This window comes from Lithobates pipiens, unplaced genomic scaffold (genome assembly GCF_037356315.1).
Source record: "Lithobates pipiens isolate NorthernLeopardFrog02 unplaced genomic scaffold, aLitPip1_a1.2 Scaffold_8, whole genome shotgun sequence".
NCBI lineage: Eukaryota > Metazoa > Chordata > Amphibia > Anura > Ranidae > Lithobates > Lithobates pipiens.
In genome coordinates this window covers 397,403,512-397,429,445 of record NW_027507903.1, presented here as the reverse complement: position 1 = coordinate 397,429,445, position 25,934 = coordinate 397,403,512, and the positions used below count along the sequence as shown (strand labels likewise).

The 25,934-nt window shown below is 42.6% G+C and overlaps 1 protein-coding gene across 1 annotated transcript in view; it reads left to right on the top strand.

The window, feature by feature from the left end:
* CXCL14 (C-X-C motif chemokine ligand 14) overlaps positions 1 to 25,934 on the top strand; it is a 49,826-nt gene that overhangs the window by 11,719 nt on the left and 12,173 nt on the right. Inside the window, exon 3 of the mRNA XM_077474011.1 lies at positions 21,316 to 21,426. Within this exon, the coding sequence (XP_077330137.1) occupies positions 21,316 to 21,426 (111 nt within the window). The remainder of the gene's footprint in view (positions 1 to 21,315; positions 21,427 to 25,934) is intronic.

Here is a 25,934-nt window from a genome sequence, read left to right as displayed (position 1 = left end):
CTGCCTGGCTGGGAACAGGTGAGAGTGTACCTGTGACAGTCCCATATATAATAAGCCCCCTTTCTATAACATTCCCCATGGGTCACATGACCATTTGGGATATCACCAATAGCCTTGCGACCCTTAAACACACCCCCAGCCCAATTTGCCATTCTCTTAAAGGGACATTAACTCAAATACATTAACCTGTATGTAACCCTAAATATTTACAATATTGCTTCTATCCTCTTATTAATAAAGGGAGGGGCAACTGCATGCCCATGATGTTGGGCTCAAAGCCCTGAGCCCTCTGAGTTCATTCTCTCCAGCAAAAAATACAATGACATCACCAAATCTCACTACAAATTCAAAATAACAGTTATAGGCACAGTACATTAGATTCAAGCTGCAATTATACAGATATGAGGCTGTAGACTGCATGGCTATTGCTCAGGAGGAATTCAAGACAAAAAGGTACATGTTTCAGGGGACCGCATAGGCACAATTAACATTTCTAGATGTCCCATATAAAATAGCAAATCCTTTTCTTTTACAGTTCAGCTCCACTTTAACCAATCCGAATATCCTTTCAAGAGAACTGCAAACATTTTCTGTTTATGACTTTTCTCGGCACACAAGAACATTTAGAGCAATTAAAAAAATAATGAAACCTGTGTGTGGCCAAAATGATTCTGATTGCACAATTCCAGCTTCTCTTTGCCTTCTGTTCTTTTATGTACAGACACAAAATTTGCTGGGGGTTGAGTGAAGAAGACTACATATTAACTCTTCTCTTTCAAGTAAAAAAAAGATCAACTGTCTATATTTTATGATTTTATCAGTTGTTTACTTCCTGCTTTTCTTTAACTTGTTAAAATGTTTGGTAAGGTTTCAAATTATAGCCTAGTATCTTTTGCTTCTTTTTCATAATCTGCTTGTTTTGAAGAAGAAATACATAATCTGTTAAATTTTTCATTAGTATTTTTTTTTTTTTTATTGATTGTAAATGCTTACTTTTTAAAATATTTTTTATACTTGCCTGCTCTGTGCAATGGTTGTGCACAGAGAATCCCTGATCCTCCTTTTCTCGGGTCCCCTGTCGGCGCTCCTGGCTCCTCCCCACCACTGAGTGCTAACCATAGCTAAAGCCTGCTGTCGGCTGATAGCATGGACCTAGTCCAGGCTGTGAAAAGATCCCGACCATATCCCAACCTAGATGCCTGGATCAGCAGCTAGCTCAGCCTCTTGGGGAGCCACTGGAAGCCTGAGTCAGTCCCTCCTGCCCCCTCCACAGGAGGGGCAGAGCACAGAGGCAGCGACTGACCTTTACCAGCTCTCTTCAGCCTGAAGACTGAGAGCTGAGCGATCAGCGGTGTGTGAACACTCAGTTCTTGGCCTGGAGTCAGCAGAGGAAAGATGCAGCATCGGACCGATGCTGCATCCACCTAAGTGAGTATTATTTTTTTTGTTTCCGTTACTTCCGTATTTCTTTTTTAATGTAAAAAAAAACCTTCTGCCTTTAGAACCACTTTAATTCTTTAACCTGGGAGTTCCCAGAGGCATGTTTTTATTGTGTTGGTGTATGTCTGCCTGTCCCGATCTGTCCCGAGTATGTGTTCAACCAAGTCTGTGTGTTCTCATGATCCATGTCATCTTTTAATCTGTGTATGTCTGAAAGATTGTATCAAAAGGAACAACTGACCTTCTGCAAGAAATTAAGAATGTTAGTATTCCTCCTGGAATTCAGTGACCTTTTGATATGGCCTGCAGCCTTGTGCATTTACATGGTCAAGGAAATACTCGGTGAAACCTAATATCCCTATAACTTGCAGCAGGGGGTACAGTATCCCATATATATTTCACTACAACTGGTGATTTTGCACTTCTATGCAAAAATATACTTTGTACATTTTTGTCACATATGTTTAAAGTCATTTCTGTACATCCTAAAGAAAATCATGTGTTTTTTAACATGATACAATGTACCAGTCAGGGCAGACATATGGTCCCCAGAGGAACTAAATAAATCAGATTTTTAGTATCGTATAAATGGTCTTGTTTTTGAACATCAGCTAAGCATTAAGTACACCATAAAACAGAATGTTATTTATAAACACATATTGGCTGTTCTTAAAAAAAAAAAAAAAACATAAAATATGAAGTTGAATGTAAAATTTGGTAAACTAAAATGAATAGGAAATACAAGCTGGCATTTAATTTCAGTAGGATTAAATACCTATGTGGGTAATCCACAAATCTGTTAGCAAAGTGCAAAGTCATTGTCACATCTTGCAGAGGGAAATTAATCACAGGGCTGTTTACATAATAAATTGTTTTTTTTTTTTGTTTTTTTTTTTTGTTTTTTTTTTGTAGTTGTGCCAGATCTCCCAAATGTTTAACTGTAGATGACCTACATTTTGTGAGGCACAGCTGGTATGCGTGCTTACTTAGTGTCTTACTAGAGACAAATATATTCTTCAAGGAGAGCTTCTGTGTAAACATATAAACCAATGATACTAAATGATACAAAATAATTTTTCTAAACAATGCTAAAATTGTCAGCAGATTTTACAAAGAGAGAGCTTTACTTAATACTGCACAAGCAATATATTTTAAGTACATGGGCAGAATTTGTTGCTTGGCAGAAGTGGTGAACAGCAGGGCCAATCTCCTGACCAACCATGTAGGTGGTCACAAGCCAAATTATAAAGAGCCGGCTGTTTTGGTTTAGGGCAAGGTCACAAGTGAGCGCCTCATGTTAGTAATTGTTCAATTAACAATCATGCTGAGAAAGTCTTCATGGTAGACAGATATTCTCTGCAGCATTGTCTGTTTTGGTTACAATGTGTAGCATTATTTAGAAGAAGATCGTTGACGCTGACAGAATCACAAACATGGAGTGTCATGTGTTACACTGGCTTCAAAGTGAATCTGTATTATAAAAGTAATTAGCGCTTAGAAAAATCACTCTACAAGGTAAATACTATAACGTGTACAAAGAAGTTAGAAGTGCCCCAGAGACATTCAATTACTGCCTGTAAAGGACAGTAGGGGGTTGTTCAAAATTGGAGTGGCTGGTATACCTAGTAATTGAGCAAGAACATGTTATAAAAGTTCATGGTTGGAAACCAGCAACATTTCTTAGGGAATAGCCTAGAGTCACTACCAGAGAAAGTAGTCAGGCAAAAAAAGGAGTGCAGAGCATGTGAGCATTCAAAGGCAAATCAGCAAAACCTCACAAGTAAAGAGGACATGTCTGTGTCACAGTAAGTACATACATTGTACCAACAAAGAGAGATATTTAGCTTACCTAATGATGCAAGGTCATAGTATACAAATACTAGCACCAGAATACCTATACTCAGGCAAAGGGATGGTGGAAAATCTTAAACTAAATCAGAGATATGCAATTAGCGGACCTCCAGCTGTTGCTAAACTACAAGTCCCATCATTCTTCTGCCTCTGGGTGTCAAGCTTGTGGCTGTCAGAGGCTTGCTATGCCTCATGGGACTTGGAGTTCTGCAACAGCTGGAGGTCCGCTAATTGAATATCCCTGGACTAAATAGTATAGTCCACATCTTCTTTCTGCAGTCTAGTGTATACAATGTGCAGAGTCTCCAGTAGATAACACAGCAAGGAGGGCAAACAGGTTGCACCCAGATTGCACCCAGATTGTACATCAGGTTTTGGGTTTAGATAATCAAAGTTAAGTGCCAGGCTGTCACAAGCCTGGAACCTTGTTGACAAGGTGAGCTTTAATTTTTCCAGTTTAAAATCCCAATTTAGGGAAGCTCTGTATGGATTTTCTTTACTTGTTTGCCCTTCTCCCTCAATGAACCCCCACCCCCCCCCCCCCCCTTCCTGTATATGTGGCAGTCACAGATACAAGAACCTGAGACAGGTAGACTGAGGAAAGAAATACAGTGAATATGGAAGACGATACTGGACCATCTCACTGCTTTGTCTCCTCTCCTCTTCTTTATCTCTTCCCATTCCACTGCCTCTTTGCTTCCAACTTCCCTATCTAGGCCCATCCAACTTCCTTTTTCTTTTTTTACACAACTTTTTTCTTTATCCTCCCTTTATCTGGTCTCTTCCTACTGCCTCTTCTCTTCTCCCCTCCTCTATCAAGTCTCATCCAACTGCCTCTTCTCTTCTCCCCTCCTCTATCAAGTCTCATCCAACTGCCTCTTCTCACGTTCCTCTATCCCATCACATCCCACTGCCTCTTCTGTTCCCCTCTCTCTATTCATTCCCATCCTACTCCCTTTTCTCTTCCTCCTTTTTATATTCAGTTCCATCCTACTCCTACAGTCTCTTCTTCCCTCCTCTATCAAATTCCATCCCACTTTATCTTCTCTCCCCTGCTGCTCCTCTATGTAATCGTATTCCATTATCCCATCCATCTCTGTCTAATACTACCCCACTGTTTCTTCTCTGTCTCCCTTCTCTATTTTATCCCATATTGCTATTTCTTTCCTTTCCCCCTCCTCTATCCTCTTCATTTCCACTCTTTTTTCTCTTCTCTCTCATCTGTACAGTTCTATTCCATTGCCTGACAATTCTCTCCCCCCCTATCTAGTCCTAACCTACTGCGTCTTTTTTCCCCCTCCCCTCGCCAGTTTCATCCTACTTCCCCCTTCTCTATCCAGTTCCATTCCACTGCTTCTTTTCTTCCTCTACTTCTTCGTTTTCCTCCTCTACCTATTCAGTTTCACAACAATACTTCTCTTATTTCTTCCTTCGTCAAGTTTTATTTTCATTTATTCTCTTCCTCCCTTGCATATCCAGTGCTATCCCAATGTTTCTTCTATAACCCCTCTATCCAATTCCATCCTCTGCCTATTCTTTCCTACTTTTCTCTATGAAGTCTGATCCTACTGCTTCTTTTCCTCCCCGCCTCTCCACTCAGTCCCATGTGCCTTCAATTTCTCTCTCCAACTATCCTTTGACTTTCCACATCATATATATATATATATATATATATATACACACAGTGCCTTGCAAAAGTATTCACCTCCCTTGGCATTTTCCGTGTTTTGTTGCCTCACAACCTGGAATTAACATGTTGTAACACTTGTTTGAGGATTTGCATCATTTACTGCCCAATACTTTTGAAGATTTTTTTTTTTTTTTTTACTGCGAAGCAAACAACAAATAGGACAAAATAACAGAAAAATTCAATATGCATAACTATTCACCCCCCTAAAGTCAATATTTGTAGAGCCACCTTTTGTGGCTATCACAGCTCCAAGTCGCTTTGGATAAGTCTCTATGAGCTTGCCACATCTTACCATTGGGATATTTGCCCATTCCTCCCAGCAAAACTGTTCCAGCTCCTTCAAGTTGGATAGTTTGCGCCTGTGAACAGCAATCTATTGGATTGAGGTCTGGGCTTTTATTAGGCCATTCCAACACATTTACATGTTTCCCCTTAAACCACTCAAGTGTTGCTTTAGCACTGTGTTTGGGGTCATTGTCCTGCTGGAAGGTGAACCTCCATCCTAGCCTCAAATCACACACAGAGTGGTACAGGTTTTGCATAAGAATATCCCTGTATTTAGCACCATCTATCTTTCCCTCAACTCTGACCAGTTTCTCAATCCTGACTGATGAAAAATGGTGTTCTTTGGGTGATGTGTTGGGTTTACGCCAGACATAGCATTTTCTGTGATGGCCAAAAAGTTCAATTTTAGTCTCTTCAGACCAGAGCACCTTCCTCCATACATTTTGGGAGTCTCCCACATGCCTTTTCGCAAACTCAAAACATGCCATTTTGTTTTTTGCTGAAAGTAATGGCTTTCTTCTGGTCACTCTGCCATAAAGCCCAACTCAATGGAGCGTATGGCTTATTATCGTCCTATGTACAGATACTCCAGTCTCTGCTGTGGAACTCTGCAGCTCCTCCAGGGTTAACTTAGGTCTCTGTGCTGCCTCTATGATTAATGCCCTCCTTGCCCGGTCTGTGAGTTTTGGTTTGCGGCCGTCTCTTGGCAGGTTTGCTGTTAATCCATATTCTTTCCATTTGGTTATGATGGATTTGATGGTGCTCCTAGGGATCATCAACGATTTGGCTATTTTTTTTATAATCTAACCCTGACTTGCACTTCTCAACAACATTGTCCCTTACTTGTTTGGAGAGTTCCTTGGTCTTCATGGCAGTGTTTGGTTAGTGGTGCCTCTTGCCTAGGCAGCCTCTGGGGCCTTTCAATAAAGTGTGTATATGCAATGACAGATCATGTGATTCTTTGATTGCACACAGGGGGACACCATTTAACTAATTATGTGACTTCTAAAGGTAATTGGTTGCACCAGAGCTTTTTATGGGCTTCATAACAAAGGGGGTGAATACATTCGCACATGCCAATTATCACATTTTTATTTCTAAAAAATCGTTTTATGTATATATTTTTCAAATTTTACTTCACCAACTTAGACTATTGTGTTCTGATCCATCACATATAATTCAGATTAAAAAAATCATTGAACTAAAGGCTGTATTGTAACAAAATAGATAAAAGCCAAGGGGGGGGGGGGGGATACTTTTGCAAGGCACTGTATATATATATATATATATATAGATATATAGATAGATATATATATTACCTACGGTATATTATTATCTATATAATATACTGTATATGTACACAGATTTTTTTTATATATATATATTATTATTTTTATCTGTGTACATATACAGTATATTAGATAGATAGTAATATAAGTAATATAAAACAAAATGTCTGTATACTTGTTTTACACATTTTAAAAGTATGTAATTCCAGACGTATCACTGATTTACTTGATTCTCTGTACTCGTTTTAACAAAATCCTTTTTTTTTTTGTTAATTCTGTTTTATTTTTGTTTTTATTATATTGTTTTCAAGTTCAAAAGAGTGTGCAAAGTTAGTGAACAGGGGTATAGATACAAATCTTTATAGTCACACCCCCCCCCCACCCCCATTTTAATTACCAGAGACCTAACTCATTTCAGCACTGTGCCCGTCTGTAAGATCTCTCCTCTCACTTCCTGGTCTCTGGCGATGGCTCCCGCTGCTGTCAGTCAAATGCTGTCATGAGGGAGCAGGGTGCGGGTCCAAGCAGAGCTGTCTGTGTCTATAGAGACAAACAGTGTGGTTTGGGATTGAAACAGAAGGTGTGCACCAAAAGCAAGCGGGTGCTTTAGGGGTATAACAAAAGGCAGTGCAACGCTTGGAAATTATACATACATATAATAATGTGCGTAAATGAAATGCTGGCATTTATAATCATTAAAATAAACCCATAAAATGTAACATAAATAAACAATACATGTAATGAGTGATAATTACCACTAGACGGCAACCATTCTTAAGACCAGGTTCACACTGCTGCGGGATTGAAATTGTGCGAGTTCAGCTGCAGCGTCAACCTTTGGAGCTCAAAGTAAGACTTATCTGCTAGAATCACTTTTTTTTTGTTTACACATTCTCTTGTTTTCTTGACCCTAATCTAGATTAGAATGTATGCGTGTATGTCATGTCCATTCCTAGTGATTATGGGAAATAATGTGTGACTAATATTTATATAGGGCAAAGCCACCTCTTTTTCTTTGCTGCCTGTGTGCACATGCTTGCGACGCCTAATTACTCTGGCCTTGAATACCATACCCTAAAGCAGGGGTCTCAAACTGGTGGCCCTCCAGCTGTTGCAAAACTACAAGTCCCATCATGCCTCTGCCTGTGGGAGTCATGCTTGTAACTGTCAGCCTTGCAGTGCCTCATGGGACTTGTAGTTCTGTTGTTTTGCAACAGCTAGAGAGCCATCAGTTTGAGACCCCTGCCCTAAAGAGTTTTCACACAATGCATAAGAACCTTTGTACATGTAGTGCTGGCTCCTGAAGAGCATGCACTATAGGTTTTGAAATTTAATGTTACACCTAAACTGTAGTTTGGTTTGGGTACAATTGTTCCAAAATTTGACCTCAGAATCAGTCTGACTAGACTATAGGGTGTTCGGCCTGGCCATAGGGGGCACTGTCTTGTCTGGCAGGCATGGAAACACAGTCTGGTTGGGTGCTTTAAGGTTACTTTCTCTCGGAGCCCGCCCACTAGGAGTGTCACTCTTGCTGTGCTTTCTGGGAGAGGGTACTTAAGATGCGGATGTCACGTGGTTCAGGGTTCCGGTCCAGAAGTATGTTCTGACTCCATGGTCCTGGTCCTCCAGACCAGCCCCCAGGAAGGCTATGGCCTAGGGTGCGGATCCACCCGATTTTATGTCTCGGGCTGGCTAGCCCGAGGCAGGGAAACGAAGGAAGGGATTCAGAGGTGGTCCGGTGTCGTCTTCGGTTGCGGAGAGGCCCAGCAACTTCGTAGCTATCCAGGGGAGGACTCTTCAGAAGAAGGCCATGCATGGGTTGGTTTCTTATCAAGAGCCTGGTAGGGCTGAAGGACCTAAGTGAATCCAGTTTCATGGGTATTGCCAAACTGGCTGAAAGATGCTGGTACCACACAAGTGTTCTACAAGTATTCAAGTTTCCTTGTTCGTGTTCTACAACAAAGTCTGTGGCAGAGACTTATTCCTACGTGTTCTACAACAAAGTCTGTGGCAGAGACTTATTCCTGATTTAAGCACCTTGTTGGCTGCTAGACCTTGTGAGAGAGGGACTATCCAACTTGAGTGAACATCCAGCTGTGAATGGCTATTCTCTGGATTTAGTCAAAGTAATCAAGTTCTTTATTATTGACTTTGGCACTAAGAGTCCCTGAACTTTCTTCCTAACCCTCTGATCCTATACTAAGAGACTGTTCGTTAACTACGTTTTTCGGAGCCATCTACCACGGGAAACCCCTAGATGTAAATTAAGGTGAAGAAGGTAACGGTAAGCCCAATCAAACCAGCAGCTCCTTTGGGGGTTAGTGCTACATACAGTAAAACATGTTATTTATACTGATTTGTAGGAATAAATGTTTGGGTTTGCTTTAAAACTTTCAGTTTATTTTAATCAGCTAAATACATTCCAGGTGTATTAAATCAAAAGGTGTTCAAAGTCTTAGATTTCACTCCTACAGAAAGCAGCTTCAACAACTTGAGTAGCAAGGCCTGTCCTCTACCAGCATTAGGGATGAGCTTCGTGTTCGAGTCAAGCATACGTTCGACTCGAATATCGGCTGTTCGCGCCAAATTCGTGTGGCGCTCACGGCCCACAATGCACTGCGTCATCGCAGTGCATTGCTGGCTCATGATTGGCCAAGCATGCACTGTGACCCTGCATGCTTGGCCAATCACAGCGCCAGCAGCGAGGAGAGCCATGATTGGCCACAGGCAGGATGCCTGTGGCCAATCATAGCTCAGGCTGTGTAGTACACGCCCCACACTATATAAGGCCGCCAGCACGGCGGCCTTGTGTAGTGTGTTGGTGTCTGAAGCAGTTAGTGGGTGTTCTGTGTACCTTCAACACAGTATACACCGATCATTATCGGCTGATTTTCGATCTTGCTCTTCTGTAGTGGTTGTTGTCTGTGTGCTCTGACTGCAGTATACACCGCTATATTCACCTCACCTATATAGCTAGTGATCTATCTTTTATAATAGAGCTTGCAGTCAGTAGTGTTAGGAGCTTGTGCGTGCTGTCTGCATGCTCTGTACCCTGTACACACCGCTATATCCACCTACATAGCTCTTCTCTATTTGAGCCCACTTGCCATCTGCAGGAGTTATTGGAAGTTGTGTGTGCCTCCAGCACAGCACAGTATACATCTGTATATACCCCTTTATCTCTGGTGTTCTATAAAAAAGGCATCTGCAGGAGTTAGTGGGTGTTTTGTGCCTCCAGCACAATATACACCTGTATCTACCCTTTATTGCTGTTCTCTAATAGAGCCATCTGCAGGGCTTAGTGGGTGTTGTGTGACTCCATTACAGTATACCCCTTTATCTCTGGTGTTCTATAATAAAGGCATCTGCAGGGCTTAGTGGGTGTTGTGTGACTCCATTACAGTATACCCCTTTATCTCTGGTGTTCTATAATAAAAGCATCTGCAGGAGTTAGTGGGTGTTGTGTGCCTCCAGCACAATATACACTACCCAACTGCTGTTTTACCCAACTCCCTTCAGGCCATTACCATGTCTGGAAGGCCAGCAAGGAGAGGCAGACAGGTGCGAGCCGATAATAGAGGGCAAGCAGGCTCTGTGTCTAGAGACAACAGTGCTGGTCGTGGACTTGGTGCATTGTCATCAGCACGTGGCCATGGGACACGCTTGTCCTTCTTTTCGGCAGCTGGACATGTTGAACCGCAACATGCCAATGACTTGGTAGAGTGATGACCAAGCCCTCTTCATCCTCTCTCACCCAGTCTCAGGGTACTAGCAAAGCAGCTGCCAACGCATCGTCTTCCCTCGTCTCAATGTCATCATCAGTGACTCCTTCCCTAGACCCACCACGTCCTCCTGAGGAGTCTCCTGAGCTCTTTAAGCACAGTGTTGGGTACATGCTCCAGGAGGATGCCCAGTGTTTTGTAGCCTCTGATGATGACACTCAGCTAGAGGAAGGCAGTAGCGTGAATGCAGAGAGAGGGGATGCTCAGCAATCTGGCAGTCATGTTCCACAAGCTGCAGCATATTTCCAGGTTTGCTACAGCGATGAAGAGGGAGGGGATGATGAGGGCACTGACTCCACGTGGGTGCCTGGTAGGAGAGAGGAGGAGGAGGAGGCACATGTCCAACGAGGCAGGATGCCCTCCGGGGGCCAGCTTAGGGGCAGCACACCGACTGTATCACACCGCAGAGCTCCGCCTGTGCAGGGCGCTGCCTCTGCGCGTTATTCTAAAAGTTCTTTGGTGTGGGCCTTTTTTGAGACGAGTGCATCAGATCGCACCGCTGCTATTTGCAACATATGTCTCAAGCGTATCTCGCGTAGCCAAAACATCAGCCGCTTGGGCACCACATGCTTGACCAGACATATGTTGACCTGCCATGCAGCTCGTTGGCAAGCGTACCTCAAAGACCCACACCAAAGAACAAAGCGGACCTCTCCTTGCTCCTCATCAGCTGGCATCTCCAACCCCACTAGACCTTCAGTCCTCTCTGAAACCTGCTCTGAGAGGAATGAAGGTGTAGAATTAGGTGTGTCACAGCCAAGTGCTTCCGGGCACTCTGCTAGCAGTACACCCACGTCCGATTATAGCAGGCAAATGTCCCTGCCCCAGCTGCTGGACCGGCGAAAGAAGTTCACTCCCAGCCATCCACATGCCCAGTGGTTGAATGCTAGCTTGGCTAAATTGCTAGCACTTCAACTGCTGCCTTTTCAGTTGCTAGACTCGGCCCCCTTCCGTGAGTTTGTACAATATGCGGTTCCTCAGTGGCAGGTCCCCAAACGCCACTTTTTCTCATGGAAGGCAATTCCGGCTCTCTACCGGCATGTGGAAGGCAATGTCCTTGCCTCGCTGGACAGGGCAGTCAGCGGTAAGGTGCATATTACCGCTGACTCATGGTCCAGCAGGCATAGACAGGTTGGAGGTTGTTCCGCCACCACGCCTCCAAAATGCTACTATTGGTTGTGACACACCTCTCTCCTCCACCCCCTCCTCTTCTTCTTCCTCCATGGCCTCTTCCAGTGCTCTGTCCTCAGAACCAGCGGTGCACCGTAGGCGTTCCAGGGGCTACGCAAGTATGCAGGCAAAACGATGCCATGCCGTGCTTGCGCTGGTTTGTTTGGGGGACAGAAGCCACACTGGGGCGGATGTTTTGTCAGCTCTGCAGGGGCAGGCCGAGAGGTGGTTGATGCCACGCCAGCTTAAGCCAGGAATGGTGGTTTGCGACAATGGCACCAACCTCCTCTCCGCTCTCCGACAGGGACAACTGACCCATGTGCCCTGTGTAGCTCACGTCCTTAACCTGGTGGTGCAGCGGTTCTTGGGCAGGTACCCCGGCTTACAGGATGTCCTGAAGCAGGCCAGGAAAGTCTGTGTGCATTTCCGCCGATCATTTAATGCCTGTGCTCGGCTGGCTGAGCTCCAAAAGGAGTTGAACCTGCCAAAGAACCGCCTTATATGTGACATGCCCACCAGGTGGAACTCAACGTTGGCCATGCTGCAGCGGCTGCACACGCAGCAGAGGGCCATCAACGAGTACCTGTGCGACTAAGGAACCAGGACAGGGTCAGGGGAGCTCGGTTTTTTCTCACCACGCCAGTGGGGCATGATCAGGGATGCATGCACTGTCCTGTCACCGTTTGAGGAGGCCACAAGGATGGTGAGCAGTGACAGTGCATGCATCAGTGACACTGTACCTCTTGTCCACCTCTTGGAGCATACGCTGTGTGGAATAATGGACAGGGCACTCGAGGCAGAACAGAGGCAGGAAGAGGAGGACTTCCTTGCCTCTCAAGGCCCCCTTTATCCAGACAGTGTTCCTGCTGTGCCACCCATCACACAGGAAGAGGATGAGGAGGAGGAAGAGGAGGAGGAGGATGATTGTGTCAGCATGGAGGTGGAGGCTGGCACTCAGCATCAGCAGCAGCAGCAGCAGTCTTGTAGGGATGATTTACAGTCCCAAGAAACACGTGGACTTGTACGTGGCTGGGAGGAGGTAGCTGCGGATCATGTTGTCCTTAGTGACCCAGAGGACTCCGGACCGAATGCCTCAGCTAACCTACGCTGCATGGCCTCCCTGATCCTGCAAAGCCTGCGGAAGGATCCTCGTATTCTTCGGATCAAGGAGAGGGACCATTACTGGCTGGCCACTCTCCTTGATCCACGGTACAAGGGTAAGGTTGCCGACCTTATCTTGCCATCGCAGAGGGAGCAGAGAAGGAGACATCTCCGGGAGGCCTTGCAGAAAGGTCTGTGCAACGCGTTCCCAGAGACTGGGAGGTTACAAACTCCTGGTCCTGGACAACAAGTTGCTGAGGCATCGGTCAGAAGGATCGGTGGAGAAGGTGGCCGTCTGACTGATGCTTTCAGACAATTTTTTAGTCCGCAGCCCCAAGGTATGATCGGTTCCAGCAACCATCGCCAGCATCTGATTTACATGGTGCAGGAATACCTAGGGGCAAGGTCAGACTTGTAGTATGTGTATCTAAAGGCTTCTGCGCTCTATGGAAAAAATAGGAGAGAGCGAGAATAGCAAATGAACAAAGCAGCAGTCACTAAATGAGTTGTCTCTCACTAATGGAAATAAACAAAAAAATGTGATGCGCTAATTTCAAAGCATTCAATAGCCACAATAAAACCAGTAATGTGCAATTATAAAACTGTATAAAGTGCAACCATGCATGAATAAATCAGAAAGTGACTCTGTGCATATATAACAATGAACTAAAGTAGAGCTGCAATAGACCATAAAATGATTACCTAGTGCATAGACCATAAAGTGACTCTATGTGCAAAAAAAACACACAAATTTACCATACATATCAAAATTAATATATAGGATGTGTAAATGTAATTAGATGTGTAAAGAATGAAGCTAAAAATTAATGAGCAAAGAAAAAAACAGATTCTTAATCCAAGTGACAATCGTGATTCATAATGAAATGTCCCATACACAATCAGATCAAATCGTGCAATTCGGTAAACTAAATTAAACGTGCAAGCGTGCTGGGCAGTCAATCCATCTGTGGTGATCCGTGCAGATAGTGTTAATGCTATGCAATTACCTCACTGCTGTGGGTACACAGCAAAATTGGTAGTGGACTTGGACACCTTTCCCACCGAAAATCCTCTGGCTTACTGGGTCTTGAGGATGGATCACTGGCCAGAGCTTGCACAGTATGCAATTGAGCTACTGGCCTGTCTTGCATCCAGCGTTCTTTCGGAACGCACCTTCAGTGCTGCTGGTGGCTTTGTTACCAATCACAGGGTGCGCCTGTCCACCGAATCAGTTGATCGACTGACCTTCATCAAGATGAATCAGTCTTGGATCACCCACAGCTACCAAGCACCTGAAGCTGATGTAACCGAATAATTTTTTTTGAAATATCACATCCCTTCAAGACTGCCTATGCTTATGCTGAGTGACTGTCCTGTTATGTTGATTGTCTATCCTCTTCCTCCTCCGCTGATATGTTGGAAGAACATTTCTGGCTCTGGGTGATGCCATCAGCCCAATTTTTCTGCCCCTGTTTAACAGGGGCGTTTAATTACAATTTTTGATGCAATGCTTTGCAGCAGGGCTAATTCCTGCAATAAAACTAGAGTATATGGGAGAGGTTGCAGTGTGGTGGCTCCAGCACCAGTGCCTAAGGCACAATTTTTCTGCCCCTGTTCAACAGGGGCGTTTAATTACAATTTTTTATGCAATGCTTTGCAGCAGGGCTAATTCCTGCAATAAAACTAGAGTATATGGGAGAGGTTGCAGTGTGGTGGCACCAGCACCAGTGCCTAAGGCCCAATTTTTCTGCCCCTGTTTAACAGGGGCGTTTAATTGCAATTTTTGATGCAATGCTTTGCAGCAGGACTAATTCCTGCAATAAAACTAGAGTATATGGGAGAGGTTGCAGTGTGGTGACACCAGCACCAGTGCCTAAGGCCCAATTTTACTGCCCCTGTTTAACAGGGGCATTTAATTACAATTTTTGATGCAATGCTTTGCAGCAGGGCTAATTCCTGCAATAAAACTAGAGTATATGGGAGAGGTTGCAGTGTGGTGGCACCAGCATCAGTGCCTAAGGCCCAATTTTTCTTCCCCTTTTTAACAGGGGCGTTTAATTACAATTTTTGATGCAGTGTTTTGCAGCAGGGCTAATTCCTGCAATAAAACTAGAGTATATGGGAGAGGTTGCAGTGTCGTGGCACCAGCACCAGTGCCTAAGGCCCAATTTTTCTGCCCCTGTTTAACAGGGACATGTAATTGCAATTCTTGATATAATATTTCACAGGAGGGCCCATTCCTGTGCCCACCCAGAGTAACTGTGAGGACTTATAGTGTTGTGGCACCAGCACCACAACCACCAAAGGTCAATTTTTCTACCACTGTTCAACAATGGCATGTAATTACAATTCTTGATATAATCGTTCACAGCAGGGCGCTCCAGCGCCCACCAAGAGTCACTTTGAGGGCTTACAATGTTGTGGCAAAACCAACACCTTGTTCCGCCATTTCTGCAGAGCATATAGGGCAGGCCCCTACTTTCAAACATCCAACTTACAAACATCTCCTACTTGCAAACGGAAGGAGACAACAGCAAGTGAGATGAAAAAAGATGGACGACAAAACAAATTATACAGGGGTGATAACCCTTCCCTATGTTTTCCAAAAAGCTTAAAAATATTTTTTTTGACTGGAGCTACACTTTAAAAATGTACTAGTTGAAAATTACAAACAGATTCAACTTAACACAACAAACCTACACAGTCCCTGTCTTGTTTGCACCGCCTGTATACTGCTGTTCTGAGTATATAGGGCCTGGGAGCCACACGCATTTCCTTTTTTTAATATGGGTACTGGGTTCCCCTTAATATGCGTACAAGATCCAAAGGGGCTGGTAATAGGCAGGGAGGGCTACCCATGCCATTTTTCTCAATGATTTTCAACCATATTGCAGGAACCAGATATAACATTAAAACCGCAAGCAGTTTTAAATGGTGTTATTTCTGTTTAATGTCATTTTGTGCAGGGACTGTTCTAAACACGGGAAACACGTGGCACTTCACAGGCATACTACAGACACCCCCCAGGCACCATATTTAAAGGAATATTTTTTTTCACTTTAATCGTCATTAAAATCAGTGCTCCTGCCAAAACGGCCATTTTTAAAAACATTTTAGGCATTGACCCATGTCCCCTGGGGCAGGAGCCAGGTCCCCAAACCCTTTTTAGGACAGTATCTTGCATATTAGCCATTTAAAAAAATTAGCACTTTTAATTTCGAACGTTCCAGTCCCATAGACTTCAATGGGGTTCTAAAGTTCGTACAATTTGGGGTCCGTTCGAACGTTCTGGTGCGAACCGAACCCGGGGGTGTTCGGCTCATCCCTAACCAGCATGCTTTAGAGAAGAAGCCTCACTTTCTGTGTGAAAGCAGTATATCTCTGCAGAGATCAGACAAGTCCCCTGCTTAGTAAGGCCTATAGCTCTGCAATTAGCAAAGCTCATGTTCCCTACTGATTGGAGCTCTCTAGCACCAACTTAGCAAAGGTGGGTGTGTGTTTGACATCAAGAGAGAGATCACTGCTTCCACACAGAGCATACATTTGTTTCTAAAGCATGCTGGCAGGGTGCAGGCATTTCTATTGAGGCTGTAGATGCTTCCTAAAGAAAATAAACTGTAGGCATGTCTTTTGTTTTAATGCACCTGGGATGTATTTAAAGTGAAAGTTCAAATGGATTTTAAGGCTTCAAAATTAAGATCTCTGTACTTGCAACTGTATTATAGAATGCAAGTTGGTGCAATGTTTACAGCAGAAATAAAAATTCTAGCATGTGGCAAACAAGTAGGGTTGCCACCTGTCTGGGATTCACAGTCCGTGTTTTGAATCTTGTGTCCAGGTTTCAGGTAGCCTGAATCCCGGACACACTTTTTCAGACTGGGCTGTGGCTCTCCACGTAACCAAGATAGTTGCACACAAATCTGTTGCCATCCTGGAGCTGCAGCTGTTTGGGGGCAGGTTTGGCATCACTGAAGGCAGGGAAATTATGTCAGCAAGAACAATTTGGCCACACCCAACGTTAGCCATGGCATGCTATGTGCACCGCATGTGCACCGCATGTGCACCGCATTACCCCAAAGGTGTCCCAGGCTGCTAAAGCATTAGGGTTTAGCTTAAAGAAAAGGTGGCAACCCTACAAACAAGGTCCTCTAACAATGTTCACCACAACATTACCAGGTGGTATTGTAAATGATAAGCCTGTTCTGAATGTGTATGTTCTGTGTACTGTGTGTGCTTTAACTCTGTTGTATGCCTATTTTCATCTGTATTCTGCTCTCATGGGGTCTCCTATCAGAAATCATGAAGGCAAATGGTGGTAGGGTTTCTTCTTTGGAATTGGAAACATGTTATCAAACCCCTTTTGCACAAGCTAGTTTATGTAATGCATATCTCTTAACTATTTTTAGGGAATTATCACAAAATAGCTCATCCTTGTATTTATACAGGCTGTTGTAAGAAATTCAGTCTAATAAAGAATGCGATTTATACGTTAAAAAAGGCTGTTTGTGAAGAAGGTACGTTTGGCGGTGAAAGCCAACTGAGCTGAATTCACGTATCTGTGCATATGTCTCTATTTACACTCATTTACATGTTACCTCATTGTTCTTCTGTAACAGAGACGTGGTGCTGAGAGGGGCATTTCACCTTTAGTGTCAGCAAATTGTGTTTGGTTCACTTCACCTACTAAAATTCTAAGAATATCACATTTTAGCTTTTTCCAAGTAGCCGACCCAAGGCTGTATACAGTAGCTAATTGAAAAGAGTGTTGTGAAGTATTCTGAAGTACCAAAAGTCATGTTTTATGATTCCTAATGCATATGTTTTTAAATCAGTATGAATGTACTAATTATGGGGCTTTATCATGGCTCTTTCGTTTGAGTTTTCCTCACAAATACAATGTTTTAAAGTGTAGGCAAGCCCTAACAATGAACCGCTTATTTGGTCCCTTTAGCCTGTAATATACCATTGAAAGCCTTTTGTTATATCTGTTTGATACATGCAAAAATACCTATTCGCTCTGCCAAAAATCTAGTCAGCTGAGGCTGTGATTCGCCTGCTGTGTGCTGGAAGAGGGGCAGGCCATGTTCCTTTTGAGGCTCATGTGTCGGCTTAGAGTCTTTTCAGCGACTGACATGCAAATGTGTGACGTTTACAATTATTTTAAAGGATAATTTCACATTAAAAAATAAATAAATTCCCTTTTTTTGCAGGTAAAAAATGTGCATTTAAAAAAAATATATATTTTTTAGGAGCCTGTAAAGCATTGCACCCATGATCAGCAGATTGCGGGTGCAATGTCAGGATCCTGAAGACTGTCAGTACACTGTCTGCCCATACCTCCAATACGGGCAGGCAGTTACTGAAATCCAGAAAGATCAATGAACTATGAGGATGCTCACCAGCAGTTCATTGAGAACTACAAGCTGTCAGCGGCAACGACCATGCTGTTTTTGAATTGTGACAGCAGGTGTGGGGAGAAGATCTCCCGTCTGCTCTCACAATGGGGGATCAGATCCCCATGATGGCAGGTGATTTAGTAACCTATTACATCCTACATATGGGTGAACTTATCCTACAAAGATAATAAAGATAACTCTGGTATAAGCAACATTTTTCAAATGAGAATAGGCATGCATATACAGATTTGAATCTTGATGTGCTTTTTGTAATTCCAGATCAGTGCAATAATCTAATGTAAAACATTGCCTCCATAATTGAGCTTCCTGTAATAAAGACTGGTAACTGCTTCTTATGTTCTTGAGCAGGGTATCTGGTCTTGTATTTACCCCCCATCACTGTAGCTTTTGCAGGAAACCTGTACTGGGTGGTTCTGATGGGTTTCTCCCACAGCTCTGCTTTCTGTACAGGCTATTTGTAGTGCAGTGATGATGTCACAGGGTAACAACTGTTTTGCAATGACATTTATATGAATGATTCATTTATATACTTTGTGGCTATTAAGGAACATATTTAATGTATCCATGTAAGCTGTCCAAATCTTGCCACCATAAGATCTCCAAAATATGCCCCCTTCTTAACCAACGACACCACAAAACGACCATTTCACTCCATGGTTATCTCTCACGTTGACTATTGCAACTCCCTCCTCATTGGCCTAATATTTTCATAGGTCAAGTCCCTTTCAGTCCATCCAACATGAATGCTGCTCTCGTGCCCCGTACACACGATCAGAATTCTCTTCAGAAAAAGCTCTGATGGTTTTCCTGACAGAATTCCGACGGAATTCGGCTCAAGCTGTCTTGCCTACACATGGTCAAATCAAATTCTGAACGTTTATAATGCGGTGACGTACAACACGTACGACGGGACTAGAAAAAGGAAGTTCAATAGCCAGTATCTTCTGTCTCATAGTTGAATCTGAGCATGCGTGATTATTGGCGTGTCGGAATTGCATACACACGATCGGAATTACAGATAGAAAGTTTTTCCATCTGGAAAATTGAGAACATGCTATCAATTTTTGGCTGACGGAAATTCGGAGAGCTAAATTCCGATGGAGTATACACACGGTCGCATTTTCCGATGAAAAGCTCTCATCGGTCTTTTTCTGGCCGGAATTCCTATCGTGTGTACGCGGCATCAGACTCATCCACTTTACCAAACATTCAGTGTATGCTACCCTTCTCTGCTATTCTCTCCATTGGCTTCTGCTCACACAACAAATACAATTTAAAATACCAACAGCAGCCTACAAAGCCATTCACAACTCTGCCCCCAGGTACATCACCAAAGTCATCTTCAATTACCAACCAAACTGTTATCTTCACTCCTCCCAAGACCTCCTGCTTTCTCCTTCAATGTTCACCTCAAAGACTTCTCCAGAGCCTCTCCCATCCTTTGGAACTCCTAATCCATACAACTATCATCCACAGTTACTACTTTTTGTATCACTTACCTCTTCCTTTTAGATTGTAAGCTCTAACAAGCAGGTTGTTTCCTCTTGGCTGATTCCTCTTGTATTGTATTGTACCTGTACTGTTTCCCCCCATTTTGTAAAGCGTTGTGCAAACTGTTGGCACTAAATAAATCCTGTATAATAATTATAAAAAGTGCAAGTTTGCCTTCAACAAAAAGCACACTGTGCTGTCCCATATAGGTTTGTGCTAAAAAAGTAGGTACTTTTCCTTAGGTACCTTCCAGTCAGCTTTCAGATTCTTTTTAATGCCAAAACTGTATTTAAAAAAAAATCTTAATCTTCAACAGCCTGTTATGGCTCCATCCAAAGGTTTTTAGGGACTGAGCAACCATTCAAATCAGTGTCCCTTAGTTCCAAGCACTGTCCTGTAGTTTTGTGCCAACACATGCACAGTCTGTACTTTGCAGCCCAAAATAAATGGATAGCGCTTCCTTGCCATGATACTAGAAGGTGCTTTTCCCAGTGACTTCTCTGTCTCTACAATAACTCAATACAGGGCCATCACAGGTTGAAGAATATTTTAGGAATGCCTCTTTTTTTTTATAAGGTTTTAGCCTACAGTTTTTTTTTAACTTAAAAGGAGCCATGGCTGAAAGGCAAGTTTAGCACATTGCTGTCCATATGGGTCAGCACAGTGGGCTTTTTGATAAATGTGAACTAACCCTTTAAATTAAGTGGTTGTGCCCAGAGTTTAGGTTTAAAACAGCAGAATATGTATTTGTTATTGCGCACAGTGACGTTCCACTATGCTATACTTAGTTTTCATTAAAAGCTTTGCCCCTTGTTAAAAACATACTTTTTGTAGGGATCATGATAACCTTGCTGCCTTCCTCTTCTTAAGCTTGTGGTCTTTGGGAGGGGTCAGAGGACAGTCCATTCACATCACCACAGCTTAGTTTCAGCTTTTGAGTGAACTATAAATTAGAACTTCTTCAGAAAACAACAAAGTGAAATTAGTAGCCAATTAACATGACAAAACCAACTTTTGCTCCAATATACATCTTTGATCCAAAGATTTCCTGTGCAATACCTTTTTCTGCCCCCTAGATGTTTTAATCTGACAGCCAGCTCATTCAACCTATTTCCCCTTAGCCCTGGTCATCTTAGATATGCCCAAATTTGTGAATGGGCAGTGAAAGAAGAAGCACACTGAGCTAAATTCTACTCTCTCCTCCATCAGCATGTTTCTTGTCAACACAAAAGCTAATTGGCTCCTTGTACTGCTTCACTCACTCTCCAGTCCTGCTGAACCGGAACAGCAAGAGACTGATACCAAGTCAGATTCTGGTACTTACTCTTCTTGCATTTAGACAGCATGGTAAAACAGAGCGTTTAGAGCTAGTTACATGTTTCAATGCGTCACACTGCTTACTTTTGTTTTCAGAATTTCATTTGAAGTGTCACATCCACTCATTCAGATCACTGCAAAGCAGTATCCAATGCACTGTGGTAAAATGCAGACATGCTGCATTTTTGCACAGCTTACCAAACTGCACATCACACCCTATTAGTCACCTGCGTTTATCCAGTGCAGAAAAAACTGATCACCGCTGATAGTGTAAGCAAGCCTTTAATGGCATATTCAAGTTTACGGACCTGTATTCATTTGTTTGTTAATATAATGCTACATATATAAAATAAACTGCATGTTTTTTGCCACCTAAATTCCTACAAAGCTGTCAACTTGCTGTATATTATAAAATGTACTGAATAATAATGCCTAACCACATATTTATTTGTTTTACTTAAAATGTACTTGTTCTCTTTTAGTGTGACCATGCATGTTTCCCGACTTAGAGGACAACAGTATTGCTTGCACCCTAAACTACACAGTACTAAGAAGTTCCTCAAATGGTACACAATATGGAAAGAAAAGAGCAGGTATGGGTAATAAAATGAATATCAAACAATACCAAGATATTTAATATTTAAATGTATACGTATAGTTCGTTTTATCTATACACATTCTAAATAACTTGTGTTGAATATGCTTTACATATGGTATGACAGTTACATGAATGAAGATTAATGTATTTTCCACTTTAATAAAAATACCAGAAAAACTCTCTCTGCCTTAGAGGTAGCAATGTTGATATACGTGTTTTATGTTTCAAAACTAGTGTTTTCAAGTTTAAAGCTATTGTAAAATCTGATAATTATATCTGATTTTTTTTGATAGGCCAAAAAAAATATTCATTCTTGATAAACATATGGTTTGCATGAAGGATTTAATGCACAATGATGGCATAGAATAGTCATCATATTTGTACTGTCTGATAAAGGTGGGCTATGCCCAACCTAAATGTTAATTACACAATAAACTGACTTACTTGCTTTTGCATTCCGTGCAAGTTCTGTGAGTGCCATTCCACTCTGATTGCATATACAATTTGAAAATTTGATTTAATTTTTTCTTTTCACTTAACTGTGTATGCTCGGACCATCCCCTGCTATCAGAACAAACACCAATAATGATCTGTTCAAGCATCATGTTTATTCCATACAGTGACCATGTGAATAATTCACCCAAAAGTCCATCCACATAGGATAGGAGTACTTTTCACAGCAGTGGTCATTGTCCATAATTTATCAGTTTAAAAAGCAAAAAAACTAATATTTTTTATACAGCACTCTGAATACATTTCTATCATAAAGACTTGTACATACATATAGGGGGTTATTTACTAAATGCAAATCCATTTTGCACTACAAGTGCAAAGTGCACTTGAAATTGCCCTGAAAGGGTACTTGGAAGTGCAGTCGCTGTAGATCTGAGGGGGACATGCAAGGAAAATAAAAAAAACAGCATTTTTGCTTGCACATGATTGGATAATAAAATCAGCAGAGCTTCCCCTCATTTCAGATCAACCCCTCAGATTTACGGCGAGTGCACTTCCAACCCCCATTGAATCATTATTAGTTATACTGTATTAGGAAGTGCAGTGAAAGAGTACTGTACATTAATATGCTAAGGCCAAATCATTGGTGGCATGTTTTTTTTTTTTTTTTTTTAGAAAGATTCTGGGGTTGATTTACTAAAGAAGTAAAAAAATGTTTAGTTATTCAGGTGAGCATGTCAACACTTTATTCACTTAGGCAGGCCATACATGGGTCGATTTTCGAAAGAATTTTCTTTCGAAAATCTTATCTAAGAACTTTAGTTTGAATTTAGCATCATTAGTGGGCTAAAGCAACAGCCGGTTTTCATGCGACAATCAAATTTAAGTAAATCGGGCATGTTGTAAATTTTTGGGAAAAACAAATGATTTTCTAAATAATGATGGGAGAATCGTGTGAGAAATGTAATCGAAAAAGAAATGCGCATGAGTGCAAGAAAAAAAAAATCCTCAAAAGAAAAGAAGGTTCCCAGCCACAAATTATTTTCTGTAGCAACATGAGGTGAAATTGAAGGCTTGGTTGGGCGAATTTCAAAATCAATGGTGGCACCATCGGATCACAAAATGCACAACATTTCTGATTTTCAAAAGAAAATTATTTTACAATTCAACGATGTATGGCCAGCCTAATTAAGGTAAAGTTTCACCACTGTTGCACTTTGAGTGATAATTGCACGGTCATTCAACACTGTACCCAAATACATTTTTTATAATTTTCTTCCCACAAATAGAGCTTTCTTTTGGTGGTATTTGATCACCTCTACGCTTTTTATTTTTTGCTAAACAAACTAAAGGCCAGAAATTTTTGGGAAAAAAAAAGTTTTTCTTCGTTTCTGTTATAAAATTTTGTTTTCGCCTTCGCTGATGGGCACTGATGAGGCAGCACTGATGGGCACTGATGAGGGGGCACTAATATGTAGAATTAATGGACACCGATAGGCGGCACTGATATGCAGCATTAATGGGCACTGATAAGCAGCACTGATGGGCACTGATGGGCACTAATGGGCAGCACTGATGATGAGGTACTGACAGGTGTTAATGATGGGCACTGTAGTGGGCACTGACTGGCAGCTGATTTTTTTAACCAAAAATATGAAGAAGAATACATATTGGCCTAAACTGATGAAGACATTTTTGTTTTTTTTAAAGCAAAAAGTAAAAAATATAAAAAAAAATTCAAAATTATCAGTATTTTTTGGTTTATACAGCAAAAAATAAAAACCGCAGAGGTGATCAAATACCACCAAAAGAAAGCTCTATTTGTGGGAAAAAAAGGACATGAATTTTGTGTGTACAACATCACATGACTGCACAATTGCCGCCGGACCACTTAGAAAGCACAGCGCTCTTCACGCATGCACAGTAGGGTAGCCAAAAGTGAAGCCAAAAGGCTTTACTGCCGGGTTCCCTTACCAGGAATGGCGGTGGCTGCACCGGACAGCCGATCCGAAGAATGGCTAGGGTGCCGAGATTGGGGGCTCCCTGGACAGTAAAGACAGTAAGTGTCCAGGAAGGACAGTAAGTGTGCATATTTTAAAAGTCAGTGGCTGCAGTATTTTTGTGACTTTTTCGTGGGGGCTAGACTTCCTCTGTAACTCACTGGCCACACCAATTTTTGCATTTGTTTGCACAAAAATGCACATTTTAAGCCTGACAATTAGTTAAGAACCCCAAATATTATATATTTTCTGTAAGCAGAGCCCCTAGAGAATTAAATGGTAGTAGTTGCAATTTTGATGTCACATGAAGTTAGCACACTAGTTTAATATTTGGTATGAACATTTTTTAAAAGCCAATACAGGTCATCAGTTTAGAGTTAATGCTACCCCTAATTTCACCTTTGCACCCCAAAGATGAATAAACATAGATCGTACTTGATCATCTTCTTCCCCAGTGACACCAACTGAGGAGTGACAGCTCTGAACTTTAAAATGACTATAAGTTGCTTCCAGCTTCATTCAGAGGAGAGACAATCAGAATACAGATTCTCTGAAAGTCCTCCATTCTTTCTGTCAACAACTGCCATAGAAATCCTGGGTGCCCACAAGGGGCAACAGAGCCTGGGACAAATGGTGACAGAGTCCAGCGGGGATAGGGGGATTGCTGTCAACACCTTGCAACATATGTGGAAGTGATCGGGTGGCTTACAGCCACCTAGAGTAAATCACTAGAAAGCCAACAGTCAGCTGAAGAGATGTCCTCTAAATAGATTCCATACTGCTATAGCAGCAGAAGAAAAGAATTAAACTCTTGAAAACTACGTCTGTTTCATTTTAAAATTTCAGGCAAAATGGTGTGATTGTGTGCAGGCAAGTTAATTTTAGCGGAACTCCGTGGGAAAGACCGTCAGAGTTTATTCTGATGGAAAAACTGGTGTGTACGCGGCATTAGTGTCCACACGCAAACCTCCCAAATAGCTACACAGTGAAAAATAAAACATGAAAGGGGTTCTAAACTTTCATCACTTTGTCCAAAAAGGTTTGACTAGAGAATAATTGTTGCCCTATTATATGCTGAGCTGTATTCTAATATCTATTAATCAACAACAAACAGTGGTGTATTTTGGTTTAGTGTTGCCCTAGGCAAGACTAAAAGCAGGCACCCCCCCCCCCCCCCGTATAAATTTGTTCCATCTCTTCCTGTTTAAGATACACTTCATCTGTAAACTCCCTGACTCTTCACAGCTACCACCACTCTTCACAGCTACCACCACTCTTCACAGCTCTCACCTCTTCACATTCCCCCACTCTTCACACATTCCCTTCCTTCACAGCCTCCCCACGCTTCACAAATCCCCCCTCTCCCCCTCTTCACAGCTCTTACCTCTTCACAAACCCTCCTCCACTCTTCAGAAATTCCCGATCCCCTCTTCACAGCTCTCACTTCATCATAGCCCCCCCCCCCCCATTCACAGCTCTCACCTATAGCCGCCCTCCCACTATTCACAGCTCTCAACTATTTACAGCCCCCTCACTATTCATAACTCTCACCTATTCACAGCCCCCCTCCCCCACACTGCTCACCTATTCACAGCCCCCCCCCCCACTATTCACAGCTCTCACCTATAAACAGCCCTCCCACTATTCACAGCTCCCTCTCATCCCCACACTGCTCACAACTCTCACCTATTCACAGCCCCCACCCCCCACTATTCACAGCTCTCACCTATAAACAGCCCCCCACTATTCACAGCGCTCAACTATAAACAGCCCCCCACTATTCACAGCGCTCACCTATAAACAGCCCCCTCCACACTATTCACAGCTCTCACCTATTCACAACCCCCCCCCCCCCCCCCCTACACACTGCTCTCACCTCTCTTCCTAGGATTTACTAGTTGGCACGATCTTTCGCCCTGATAGCTGACTGTCTGACAGCAGGAACCGAGGTCCCGCCTGAGCCCGCACTCTTTCCTCATCACCCCAGAGCAGCCAAGCGGCTCTGGCAGAGTTAGAATCACTCCAACTTGCAGCTCACCTACTGGATTTT